Raw genomic sequence first — 13,475 nt, forward strand, 5'->3', positions numbered from 1 at the left:
AAGAGAAAAGTAATCGATACAGTGTGAGCAACATTTCACAAATCATGGTGGGGAAAAACGCTAGACACCAGAGTTTAATCAATACTCAGGGGGAGAGGGTGTAGCTCGGTGGAATGCATGCGCACAAGGCCCTGCACACCAGGTGTGTTAGCACTCTTCCCACCCAGCACCTTAGAAGCGGGAGGACCAGAAGTTCAAGGTCATCGGGATCTGGGAGACTCTATTTCCACACACAGAGAAATCATTTAACAAAGAGGGACCCAGTAAAGTCTATCAGTACAAAACAATTTATTAAATCATACTTTAAATAATAAAAAGGTAGAAGCACCAATTTAACAAATTTAAACTTCTTCCACTAAGTGAGGTAGAAGCTTTGCCCTCCAGGAGACGGGGCGCTTTGTGAAAGTCACCATACATGTAAGTGTATCTTCTGAAACATCTCTACAGAAATGGAAAAACTGAGTAACGCCCCCAAAGAGGCAAACCGAGATGAAAAACGGGTGTAAACTGGCATCGATTCAGAAAAAAAACTCTTTCTCAAGAAGAATTTGTTTTCTGTCAAGTCCTCCTGACGTTGAAATGCTGCATCCCAAAAATTAACAAAGGGGACAAGAGGAGACGATGATTAGGGAGCAGAGGAACGAGAAGCAGCTGGAAGCCACCACTCACGGATGCTGACACTGGAAAGCAAAGCAAGGAAAACCGAACCCCAAATTCAAAATCATCATACCCGTACCCTAACCCAGAGCGAGCGGCTTTAACTGATGGGAATGAGCCAACGCACTCAATCTTTTAAATGTAACTTCTCTGATTCTGGAGTTAGACCTGGAATTCTATTTTCGTTTTTGAGATCTCAACCTTGGGTTATAATTGAAACTCAAGGGTTAAAGTGCAGACCCAATACCTAGCCACCTTTAGAGGTAGAAAAATCTTAAACACCTTCCTCGATCATAATACAGATACACTTGAAGGACATACAAATTTAGACTTTCTAGTTTAGGCTACATTGGTACTCTGAAAGTAAAATTTTATGTGATGACAGAATTTCATGTTTAACAAGATTATACTAAAAAAAAGAAAGAAAAGAAAAATCTGGAACTTTGAAAAGAATACAGTCACTTCACTCTGTACCGTTTATCCATCAGTCATCCTCACAGCTCAAGTGGAGCATTCCCAGCAAACCTAGGCTGAACCATGGGTCACACGCTAGTGCCTATGACGCTGGAGGCAGGCGTGTAGTGCGTATAGTGCTCATTCTCTCTGGAAATCACCCAGAACGTGGCAGAGACTCTCATGTTCCCTTGATGGAAGGTCCATGACGTAGGATAAATTAAGGAAGACACTCGGTGAAGATTTCCCTGTGCACTGCGGCTGTGTGGTGCGCAGCTACAACCTCGGCACTAGAGCCCACATAAGCCCACATCACTGTTTGCTCTACAGGAAGTTGGACCATAACCTGGGATCCTTGAGACCCTACGGGGAGGGATAGGAGGAGAGAGAATAATCTGCTCGAAAAGTACAGAAAGCCAGGCGTGGTGGCCCATGCCTGAATCCCACCGGTCAGGAGGTGGCAGCCAAAGGGTCAGAACTTCGAGGTCACCTTCATTACAGTCAATTCCTGGCCAACCTGCCTGCAATGGAACTGGGAGCCAAGTGTGCCGAATACCTTCAATCGAGTGGTTTTCAACCTCCTAACGCTGCGACCCTTTAACACAGGGTTGTGCTGACCCGGAGCACAAAGTTATTCAATGCTACTTTGTAGCTGTGATTTTGCTACTGTTATGAACAGTAATGTAAATAACTGATATGCAGGAGATCTGATAGTCTACCCCTGTGAAAGGTCTCCCAACTACCTTCCCCAAAGAAGTCGTGACTCACAGGTTGAGAGCTACCTCTTTAATTCCAACACTGGAGAGGCAGAGGCAGGATCTGAGTCCATGGCTAGCCAGGGTTTCAGAGAAAGACCGTCTCAAAAAAGCAAGCAAACAAACATAAATAAATAAATGAAATAACAGAAATCCAGGCATTATGGAACATGCCTATAACCCAAACAGGAGGGTCAATTTAAGCTCTGGCTGTCCTGGAATTCACTATGTAGGCTGACCTCAAACTCAGAGATCTACCTGCCTCTGCCTCCCGAGTGCTGGGACTAAAGGTGGGGACAGCTCTATACTACACCCAGTCTGACTGTTCCAGTTACAGTATGTTTTACCTTGTATCAACAAGAAAAATATACCCGTGGCTACAGACCAGAAGGGACAGCCCAATTCTGCACACACTGCTTCTAGGTGGCAGATCAGGCCCTGCCCTCTCCCTTGCTCACTCCACAGACCGCCCTGGTCCATCGTTATGACTCCCTAGGAAACGGCCCCTTTCCTTGGCAGACGACCAACAGCAGCAAGGCCTGCGTGGCCCTGTGAATGAAGAAGGATATTAACTGCTCTGCGTTCAGATGGTCAAAGAGCTTCTCCAAGGGAGGGAAGCGCTGCAGCGAGGACACGCTGCCCAGGAGGACCAGCTTGTGTTTGGCTCTGGTTAGGGCCACGTTGAGCCGTCGCCAATCTTTCAGGAGCTCACCAAGCTGGAAAAAAAGAAAATTTCTAATTATTCAAGTTGTGTTATATGTTTGAATTTGTTGTAACCAAGAATATTGTTTACCTTGAATGGTTTTAGCAATTTTTCTTGTTCTTTTGCTTTTCCAGAGAGGATCTTTTGCCTCTCAATCACACTGACTTCAAATTTGCTGTATATTCAAGAGTGACCTTGAACTCCTAATCCTCTGCCTCCACCTCCCAAGTACTAGGATTACAGGCTGTGGCTCTGTTATTTGTTCTTTTGTGTTTTGAGGCAGACTCTTGCTATGTAGCCCAGGCTAAGCTCCAATATAAAACCTTCCTGATTCAGCCTCTATTACAGGCATGACCCAAAATACGAAGTGAAAAATCAGTCTAGAATGGCATGTACATAGTCTAGACAGTCACAAGAAACAAAACATCTGATTATCAGCAAGGTAAGAACTGAGTAATGAGGGGCGGAGTAAGGAAGCAGACTTTTTGCTGGGTGTGTTTTAAAAACCACATGGATGTACTGTACAGTTAAGAAAACGGTATTGTGGCTAGGGCAACGGCTCAGCAGTTAAGACCACTGGCTTCTAGAGAACCTGGTTCCATTCTCAGCACCCACACAGTGGCTCACAATGTAACTCTAGTTCCAGGAGATCCAAAGCCCTCTTCTGGCTTCCTTAGGCACCACACACACACATGGTGCACAGACATACACGGGGCATGCCTTTAATCCCAGCACTCTGGGGATGAGGCAGAACCAGGTGGATCTCTGAGTTCCAGGCCAGCCTGGCTGCAAACAGAATTCCAGGACAGTTAGGGCTGATACACAGAGAAACCCTATCTCAAAAAAACCCAAAAAGACCAAAAACCTACTCATACACATAAAGTAATTAAATTTTTAAAAGGCAAAGGGATTAAAGAGAAGAAAATAAGAGCTGGGCAATGGTGGTGCACACCTTTAATCCCAGCACTTGGGAGGCAGAGACAGGCGGATCTCTGTGAGTTCGACCCCAGACTGGTCTACAGAGCAAGTTCCAGAACAGGTTCCAAAGTTACAGAGAAATCCTATCTCAAAAAAACAAAATAAAGAGAGAGAGAGAGAGAGAGAGAGAGAAAGAGAGAGAGAGAGAGAGAAGAAAAATAACATAAGCAAAACAAAGAAACCGGAAGTATCTCTGGGTTTGAAAGTATCTTGTGTTATAAATGCTGCAAGTGCAATAACAAAGTGGTGAAGTAATTCAAGCTTCTACGAGCAGAGAAGTCAGGTATACTGTAATAGATGACGGAACATGATCCAGCCTTAAAAACAAAATCCTGATGCATGCTATGCTATATTATGAATCAACCCAAGAAAAACAAGCCAGTTTTCACATAGGAGATAATTACTATAAGAATTCGGGGAAAAAAAAAAGAATTCGGGGACAGAAGAAAGAACAGTGTTTACAGGTATGCGGAATGGACAGCTATTCACAAAACGAAACTGCTTCTGTGGATCCCTTGCACAGCCTTGCTTCAAAGCACTGAGCTGTTCATACGAAAGCAGTTAAGATGGCCAGGCTCAGGGCACACACCACCAATTCCAGCTTCATGGTGGAGATGGGAGGGTTGGGTCTGGAGTTGCTTACAAAGTGATCGACAGATCTAGGCTACAGAACATGCCATTTTAAAATAAATAAAAAACAAAGTTCAGGTTAAAATGTCTTTTGTTTGACGCAGGGTCTTAAATGAAGCCTCAGAAATCCTCCTGCCTCTGCCTCCTGATGCCCAGTTTATTTCTGTATCTTTGTGAGTGTGAGTGTTTGCGTGTGTGTGAGTGTGACAAGGGTCCCGGGTGCATGCATATGGAGGGCAGAGACAACTTCAGGTGTCCCCCTCAGGCATCTCTACTTTTTTTTTTTTTAAAGATTTTATTTATTTATTATGTATACAGTATTCTCAGTATTCTGTCTGCGTGTATGCCTTCAGGCCAGAAGAGGGCACCAGATCTCATTGCAGATGGTTGTGAGCCACCATGTGGTTACTGGGAATTGAACTCAGGACCTTTGGAAGAGCAGGCAGTGCTCTTAACCACTGAGCCATCTCTCCAGCCCCATCTCTACTTTTTTGAGATGGAGTCTCTCATTGGGTCAGTCAGGGTCACCACACAGGCCAGGCTAGCTGACCCACAGGCTTCCAGAGATCCTCCTGGCTCTACCCCAATATTGCCTTCACTGGGATTGTAGGAGTCCATGACCACCACAGCATTTTACATGGGAACTGCTCAGGATCTTACACGTGGGAGGTGAGCTCCTCACCAGGGGGTATCTCCCATGCCTTGTTCTGATCACTTTTATTTATTGCAAAAGTTGTGCATGTCGGTGCACTGTGCTATGGCACACGAGTGAGGTCAGAGGACAACTCTGGGGAGTCTGTTCTCTCCTTCTCCAATATGGCTTCTGGGCAACAAACACAGGTCATCAGACTTAAGAGTCAAATGTACCGAGTGGTGGTGGTGCACACCTTTCATCCCAGCAATCTCAAAACTCAGGAGGCAGAGGCAGGCAGATCTCTGAGTTCAAAGCCAGCCTGGTCTACAGAGCTACACAGAGAAACCCTGTCTCAAAAATAAAAAGAGTCAAATGCTTTTACCCACGGAGCCGCCTATCTCCCAAAGCCTCCCAATCACATACACCTTGTTTTTAAATCACAATTTAAAAAGAGAAAGAGGGGTCCGCCATAGCCGCCTCCTTCTGCCGCTCCTCGTGCTGCCTGGTGCTCCTTCAGTGCGGACCTGGTGCCTCTTTTGTGAAGCGGCAGCTGAGGAGACTCCGGCACGACGCCACGGCCGACGAGACACCCAAGGAAGGAGTCAAGACCGAGAACAACGACCATATTAATTTGAAGGTGGCGGGGCAGGATGGGTGCATACACCACTTAGTAAACTAATGAAAGCCTACTGTGAACGACAGGGTTTGTCAATGAGGCAGATCAGATTCCGGTTTGATGGGCAGCCAATCAATGAAACAGACACACCCGCACAGTTGGAAATGGAGGATGAAGATACGATTGATGTGTTCCAGCAGCAGACAGGAGGTGTCTACTAAAAAGGGAACCTGCTACTTTACTCCAGAATTTTGTTATAGACCAAGAATACATTCGTAATTAGAAAGCCGTAATTTGGCTCCACCACATCCTGACTACTACAGTATAGTTTTCTCTATTCTTTCATTTCCTGTCCCCATTTCTTTATTGTACATAAAGTAACTGGTGTATGTGCACAAGCATATTGCGCTTTTTCCTTTTTTAAACTAAATGGCCAGTGTTCTGTTTTGACTGACAGCAGATGGAGGCGGTCTGGGGGAAAGTATTGGTTCTATGAACATATCCCCCTGCTCCATTAGTGGCTCGCTCATCAGTTCTTATCTTTATATTCCAGTAAGTTACTTTACTCTCAACGTTTTAACAAAAGAACCCAACCACAAAATCCTTGCACGCCTTGTTCGATTGGAGAATTTTAATGTTTTTCATTTATCTTTGTAAAACTAAGGACAATTTTATAACTTTTTTGTACGTAGCTGTTACATATAGGGCAATCTGTCTTTAAGTGGGGATAAATTACTCTTGAACAAAATGATCTTAGATAGTTTTTTTTTTTTTTTTTTTTTTGGTTTTTCGAGACAGGGTTTCTCTGTGGTTTTGGAGCCTGTCCTGGAACTAGCTCTTGTAGACCAGGCTGGTCTTGAACTCACAGAGATCTGCCCGCCTCTGCCTCCCAAGTGCTGGGATTAAAGGCGTGTGCCACCACTGCCCGGCGATCCTAGATAGTTTTCCCTTCAAGTCAAGCGTCTTGTTGTTTAAATAAACTTCTTGTTTAAAATGAAAAAAAAAGAGAGAGAGAGAGAAAGGGGAGCCTGGAGAGAGATGGTTCAGTGCATTAGGGCAGTGGAATTCCCGGCACACACAATGTAGCTCGCAACCATCCCTAACTGCAGTTCCAGAGGATCTGATCTGACATCATCTTCTGGCCTCCAGGGGCACCAGGCACACACACTGGTACACAAACATAAATGGCAGAGAGGGAGGCAGAAAGAGCGCAAATGAATTAGCAAACAGTCAACTCACAGTTCCGTCCTTATTACTCCTAACGAAGGACACCAGGATGAGACTCTTGTCTCTGCCTTGGTATTTGTCGACTGTGTTAACTTCGACCACCCCGACAGAAGAGCGCGCCAGCAAGTCATTGATGACCCTTAGCTGCTGCCTATACGGTGCAATGATGCCGATACTGGAAGGGCTGCAGCCAGCCTGCGAGGAAAACAAACACGACTTAAACAAAACATCCTGATTTCTAAGCTCGTTAAGCATTACTGAATTTATTGCTAAATATTTAATTTTTTGCCTCAACATTTTAAATTTTTGTCTTTTGCACACGGAAGTGGCTTGTATATGTATGGGTGCCTGTGTGTGAGGGGGCTGCCTGTGGATGCAGAGGCCAGAGGTCGGTGCCGGGTATCTTCCTTGATCTCCATCTTACAGAGTGAGGCAGGGTTTCTCACTTACATCCAGGCTCACCAATCTGGCAAGTCTAGATAACCAGGTTTCTCCGTCTCCACCTGATATACAGGACAGGCACGACTGACGTTTATGCGGGTGCTGGGATCTGAACTCAGGTCCTCCAGCTGGCAGAGCAAAGCACTTTTAGTTACTGCGTTCTCTCCCTAGTCCCGCGATCTTCTGCTATCCCGTTCACAGTCAAGTTTCTTTCTTTCATCCTTTTTCTTTCTTTTTTCTTTTTCTTTTTTTTTTTTGGTTTTTCGAGACAGGGTTTCTCTGTGGTTTTGGAGCCTGTCCTGGAACTAGCTCTTGTAGACCAGGCTGGCCTTGAACTCATAGAGATCCACCTGCCTCTGCCTCCTGTGCTGGATTAAAGGCATGCGCCACCACCGCCAGGCTCACACCCAAGTTTCTAATGACCTACACTCAAGACACTACACAATGATACTAAACAGAAACTTCAGTTGCCACCATAAAAGGATTAAATTAATTTCACTGGGCCTGGTGGTGTGCGCCCTTAATCCCAGCACTCTGGAGAAAAAGGCATATGGATCTCTGACTTTGAGGCCAGGTGGACTAGAGTGAATTCCAGGACAGCCAGAGCTATGTACAGAGAAACCCTGCCACAAAATAGAACAAAAAAATTCTTAAGTTTTCTAAACAACAGTCTCTTTATATTTTATTTGTTTGTTTGTTTTTAAGGGTTGGGCTTTGGATCCCTAGAGCTGGAGTTAGAGGTAGTTGTTTAATGTCCAACACGGACGATGGGAACTGAATTCCAGTTCTTCCTAAGAGCATCAGCCCTTAACCACTGAGCCATCTCTCCTGCCCTAACCCCCCTCATCTTAATAAACAAGCATAACACCAGATTTTGTTTCTTAGAGTCTCGCAATATTTAATAAAATAGTCAATCTTGAATTGCTCCATATGGATATAGACTAGCCTTGAAAACTATGCATTACCTTAATAAAAATTGAGGTTAGAAAGACAATGAGCCTGGCTTCTGTGATGTTGCTCACGCCACCATTTTCAGTTTGTTCTGGAGCTGGGACCTAAGCAGAGAAATTTGAGACAATGATGCAATTGGTCAGGTTTAAGCTGCAAGGACCCAGGGGGCTACAAGGACCTGACTGCTGGGGTTGAGGGTAAATTGAAAATGGTCCTACACAATCCACAGACACACACGTGCACCACGGGCAACTTATCTTCAGAAGAGCACAGGAAACTGACTCATAATGGCTCGCGGCAGCCCAGGCTGGCTCCCTCTCTCCTCACCGCTGTTTGTTTCTCAGGCACCAAAGGCAGGAAAGACAGGAACTGGCAAGAGCCCTCCCAACTACTGTGGCTCCGCACAGATGCTCTGTCACTGGCGCTATCTTGCTGCCTTTTATTAAAATAATACAGCAGAAAAGCGTCCCAGGCTCCAGCGTAAGAGAATGCTCCAAGTGGTATCTCCTCACGCCATCCTCATATAGCCTTCATCAGACACGTGTGTAACACACACACGCACACACGCACGTGCTTGACTGAAAATAAACTGTGAGTGCAGGTGCGTACTATATCTGCGGGGTTTCTTTGTTTGTTTGTCTCAGGCAAACTAGGCTGGTCTCAAACTACACTGCCCACAACGGTCTTGACCTTTTGATTCTCCTAACTCCACACCCCAAGCGCTGGGATTACAGGTGTGTCAGCAGGCTGGCAGCCTTTCCTTCTAGAGTGTGCAGTGTGACATGTTCTCAGTGGGAATGCTTGTCTACTATACAGGAAAGGTCTGGGTTCAATCCTGAGCACAAAAGAAAATTCCTAGCATTCAAGAGGTTGGGGCAGGAGGATTATTCCAAATTTGAGGACAGACTGGGCTACATATAAAATACTGTCTTAAAAAGAAGCTATGGAGTAGTGGAGGCACACGCCTTTGGTCCCAGCACGTAGAAGGCAGAGACAGTCAGATCTCTGAGTTCAAGACTAGCCTGGTCTGTAGAATGAATTCTAGGACAGCCTGGGCTACATAGAGAAATCCTGTCTTGAGAAAAAAAAAAATAAACAACAACCCAGGAATGATAGACAAGATCGTGACGCTGTGTTGAGATGTGAAAGTATGTATGTACTAAATTTGGTTTTAAGTAATCAGCTTAAACAGGGAACTGAGAAACTTAAAATATTAGGACAAATATAAAAACTACTTAGACAATTCTTCATTCTAACTTTACCTTATCTGTATTAAGAAAACAAACAGGATTGCTTGGCTCAAACACTCCAGCCAGCCAGGGGTTATCAGAATAATCGGCATAAAACTCCAGGCTCAGCTTGACATCCTTGAAGTTGGGCAGGGTTAACACGGCGTTGGCCACTCGGTCCGATCCACACTCCAGCTTCCCTTCGTATGTGAGCTTATTGCTTAAGGACATAATCTTACTGGAAGGAGAGCAAACACAGCTCAGCTTGGACGGAGATGAAAATAACCACGCCGAGCACGCGGGGCTGTGGTGGCCGCACACACCTGTTCATTCTGTACTGCACCGTCAGCTGCACGACGGCGCTCTTGTTCTGCTCCAGCCTCTTGAACAAGCTCTCGCTCATGCCCAGGGCTCTGCCAACAAACCACAGTCAGGCTCATAAGCACATCATATCGTCCTTCAAAAGAACCCGATTAATTCTTTAGCTTTACCTACTGCTATGTGTGTGCATGTGTGCTCGGCACCCCAATGGAGGGTTCCTGTGGAGGTCGGAGGCTCTCTCCTTCTACCTTTACTGAGACCCCAGGGATCGAGCTTGGCTCCTCAGGCCTGTAAAAGTGCTTTTCCAAGCCGGGCAGTGGTGGCGCACGCCTTTAATCCCAGCACTTGGGAGGCAGAGGCAGGCGGATCTCTGTGAGTTCGAGGCCAGCCTGGTCTACAAGAGCTAGTTCCAGGACAGGCTCCAAAACCACAGTGAAACCCTGTCTCAAAAAACTAAAAAAAAAAAAAAAAAAAAAAAAAGTGCTTTTCCTACTGAGCCACCTCACTGGTTCCCAAAAATCCCGCTTAACAATAAAACTCACTTTTTTATATTAAGATGGGGGGGGGGGGGTCAAGTATCCCAGGGACCCCAAGACCTGGAGGCAGCAGAGGATCACCTTGAATTTCTAATCTGCCTGTCTCTATCTCTCCAGGGCTGGAATTACAGCGTGCGCCACACCAGATTTATGCACTGCTGGGGATGGATCCCACGGCTTCGTGCACGGCAAACAGTCTGAGAACTGAGCTACACCCCCGGCTCCTACAGTTAAAACGTCAACACTGAGTGGTGACACGGGTCGGCCGTCTCAGCTCTCAGCCTGTGTAAGGGTGTACATCGTTAGTCCCAGCACTTGGGAGGCAGATGCAGACAGATTTCGGAGTCTAAGGCCAGTCTTCTCTACATAGTGAGTCCTAAGCCAGCCAGGGATACATAGTGAGATCCTATCTCAAAAATAAAATAACACCAAAATGAAATATCAGCTGTCTCCACTGTTGTTAAACACACTGGAAGAGGGAGCCTCGATGGAAGAATTGTCTCCATCAAACTGGCATACAGGAATGTCTGGTAGCATTTTCATGACTGCTAACTAATATCAGAGCAGGAGGGCTCAGCCCACTGTACCATTACTGGATGGAGTGAGGGTGGGGGAGGGGAGCTGGGTTGCATAAACAAGGCAGCTGAGTGTGAGCCTGGGAACAAGCCAGTCAACAGTGTTCCTTGATGGTCTCTGCTTCAGTTCCTGACTTGACTTCCCTCAAGGAAGGACTGTAATCTGTAAGTCAAATAAAATCTGCCCCCAAGAGGGCTTTGATCAGTGTTTGACACAGCAGTAGAAAGCCAAGAGCACCTACCTACCTTGCTTCGCGGTTTAGAACCAGGGGAGGAAGCTGCTGATGGTCTCCCACCAACACAAATCTCCGAGAGAAGAAAAGGGGACCCAGGCAAACGGGCTGACTAATTTGAGAGGCTTCATCCACAATACAGAAATCAAAGGTTTTCCGTGAGAATATTGGATGATTTATTCCCATACAGGTCGTTGCAACTATCAGCTAAATACAAGCAGAGCAAACAAGCCTGTTAGTATGTCAAAGAAGGTACTTGGGTTCTCCCATTTTTTAAATTAAAAGATCAAAAACTATCCCCCTCCAACAGCAAGAACCCCTTAATATTATTTAATTCTGAAACATTTATAGCTTGTTTTTCAAGACAGACTCTTGCGATGTACCGATGTACCCCAGGATCCCCCCCCCCCATGTAGCAGAGATTGGCCTTAAACTGCTGGGCTTGAGGGGACCTCTGGCGTGAGCCTCCAGAGTAGCTGAGATGCAAGCCTATACCATTATACCTGGCGCGTTACTAACTCTTTTATTCTGCAAGAGGACAAGAAGGCAACTTACACAGAGGAAGATCAGGAAACCCTGTGTGCAAAAAGAGGACCAGCACCTAACATGTGCATAAAGAGTCCCCAAACTCAACAGCAAGCCAGGCATGGAGGTGCAGGCCTATAATCCCAGCACTAGGGATGCTGAAGTAGGAGGATCAGGAGTTCAAGGGCAAGTGAGCCTGGTCTAGGAGACCATCTCAAATAAAAAGGGAGAGGGGGCTGGAGAGATGGCTCAGCGGTTAAGAGCATTGCCTGCTCTTCCAAAGGTCCTGAGTTCAATTCCCGGCAACCACATTGTAGCTCACAACCATCTGCAATGAGGTCTGGTGCCCTCTTCTGGCCTGCAGGCATACACGTAGACAGAATATTGTATACTTAGTAAGTAAATAAATAAATATTTAAAAAAATAAATAAAAAGGGGAGGGAGGGAGAGAGGCAGGCAAACAAAAACTTTGTGGAGACAGGTGGATCCCTGAGCTCCACAGCCAGCCTAGAGGCAACCTCCAGGACAAAGAAATCTTGTCTCAACAACAAGGAGGAGGACAGCACCTGAGAAACAGCAGAGGTTCTCCTGTGATGTCTACATGCCTGAGCACACACAAGGGAATCAGACTTACGTGGCTGTTATAGAGCTCTTCAAGAAGGGCTAAGGACTTAATGGACTTTGATCTGCAAATCTCCTCCTCGGTAAACTTCTGGATATCGGGATGGACCTTATGAGACTGACCCAAACGCAAAAAGCCGATTTTAAACTTGGCTAACTTCAAGAGAATGTTGTCAACAGCAGAGTGTGTATAGCTGGTCAGCAGAACGCTGAAGCCACAGGCCGAGAGGATCCTCACCTAGAGAGACGAGAGACAGGAAAACATCGCTCTGAATCCAGGTAACTTAAGAGTTTTCAGACAGACACAAAGTTAGTGAGAACAGAATCTGAGACGGATTAAATAACTTTCCTAAAGAATTATAAAACCAAAAAAAAAATTTATAAAACCAAAATGACCTATAAAAATTATACAGCACTAATTTTATACTACATCTTATTTATTTATTTCTGTGCATGCCGTGGCACACAAGCGAAGGCCAGAGGGCACCCTGCAGGAGTCATTCTCTCCCTCTCCAGATGGATCCTAGAACTGAATTCAGGTCCCCAGGCTTAGTAGCAGCATTTCTGTTTGCTGAGCCATCTTGTCAGTCCACGGCATTTGTATTATGCTATTAATCATGTCAATCTTACAGTGAAACCCCGCCCCCCCCAGTGGTGTGGGTACAGGCCTGTACCACCATGCCAAGTTAATTTATAATTATTTTGTTTTGATGAGAGAGGGTCCATGTACCCTTGGCTGGCCTAGAACTCTTTATGTGAACTAGGTTGGACTTGAACTTACATTTATCCATCCACCTGTCTCTGCCTCCAAGTGATGGAACTAAAGGTCTGAGCCACCACATTTGGTAGAACCCAGTGGCCGTGTTATCAAGCATCGCCTACTCGGAAGGAAGGATTCAATCTAAGAGGTTAGTTTCAGAGCTTACAAGAGCACATATTGTAGTTGTCTTTCCTGTCCCCGGCATCCCCACGATGAGCGTGTAGTCTTTTGAAAGAAGTACTTTCTTCATTGCTTGCCTCTGAGGCTTATTCAAACCTGTATTTCAATTTAACCGAACAAAAACAAGAATATTTAATTTCAATGAACTCTCCCTCCCAAGATAGTTTCTCTGTGTAGCTCTGGCATGCTCCACCACCACCAAGCGAACTTTTGTTTTGATATAGGCTCTTGCTATGTAGATTGTGTGGAATAGTCTGTCTCTGAAATACACCCCTTTTTTTTGGTTTTCGAGACAGGGTTTCTCCCTGTATCTTTGACTGTCCTGGAACTCACGCTGTAGACCAGGCCGGCCTCGAACTCACAGAGACCCACCTGCCTCTGCCTCCCAAGTGCTGGGATTAAAGGCATGTGCCACTACGCCGGGCTCTGAAATGTATTCTTTTCCTGGCC

General features: G+C 45.7%; 1 protein-coding gene and 1 pseudogene across 2 annotated transcripts in view; one reads left to right on the forward strand and one right to left on the reverse strand.

The window, feature by feature from the left end:
- Positions 1 to 264: 264 nt before the first annotated feature.
- Positions 265 to 13,475, reverse strand: part of Dna2 (DNA replication helicase/nuclease 2) — a 32,368-nt gene continuing 19,157 nt past the window's right edge. The window contains exons 13-21 of one of the 2 annotated variants that reach the window (XM_041655750.1): positions 13,012 to 13,121; positions 12,099 to 12,323; positions 10,953 to 11,146; positions 9,598 to 9,687; positions 9,308 to 9,512; positions 8,060 to 8,149; positions 6,666 to 6,848; positions 2,435 to 2,581; positions 265 to 1,320 (exon numbers count right to left, since the gene is read on the reverse strand). In XM_041655750.1, coding sequence (XP_041511684.1) covers positions 1,252 to 1,320; positions 2,435 to 2,581; positions 6,666 to 6,848; positions 8,060 to 8,149; positions 9,308 to 9,512; positions 9,598 to 9,687; positions 10,953 to 11,146; positions 12,099 to 12,323; positions 13,012 to 13,121 — 1,313 coding nt within the window. In that variant the 3' untranslated portion in view covers positions 265 to 1,251. The remainder of the gene's footprint in view (positions 1,321 to 2,434; positions 2,582 to 6,665; positions 6,849 to 8,059; positions 8,150 to 9,307; positions 9,513 to 9,597; positions 9,688 to 10,952; positions 11,147 to 12,098; positions 12,324 to 13,011; positions 13,122 to 13,475) is intronic. The other variant, XM_041655751.1, reaches the window with a different exon arrangement.
- On the forward strand, positions 3,025 to 5,743 carry LOC121450625 (annotated as a pseudogene).

This window comes from Microtus oregoni, unplaced genomic scaffold (genome assembly GCF_018167655.1).
Source record: "Microtus oregoni isolate MIOR12 unplaced genomic scaffold, Mior012 000007F_ref0000211, whole genome shotgun sequence".
NCBI classification, from domain to species: Eukaryota; Metazoa; Chordata; class Mammalia; order Rodentia; family Cricetidae; genus Microtus; species Microtus oregoni.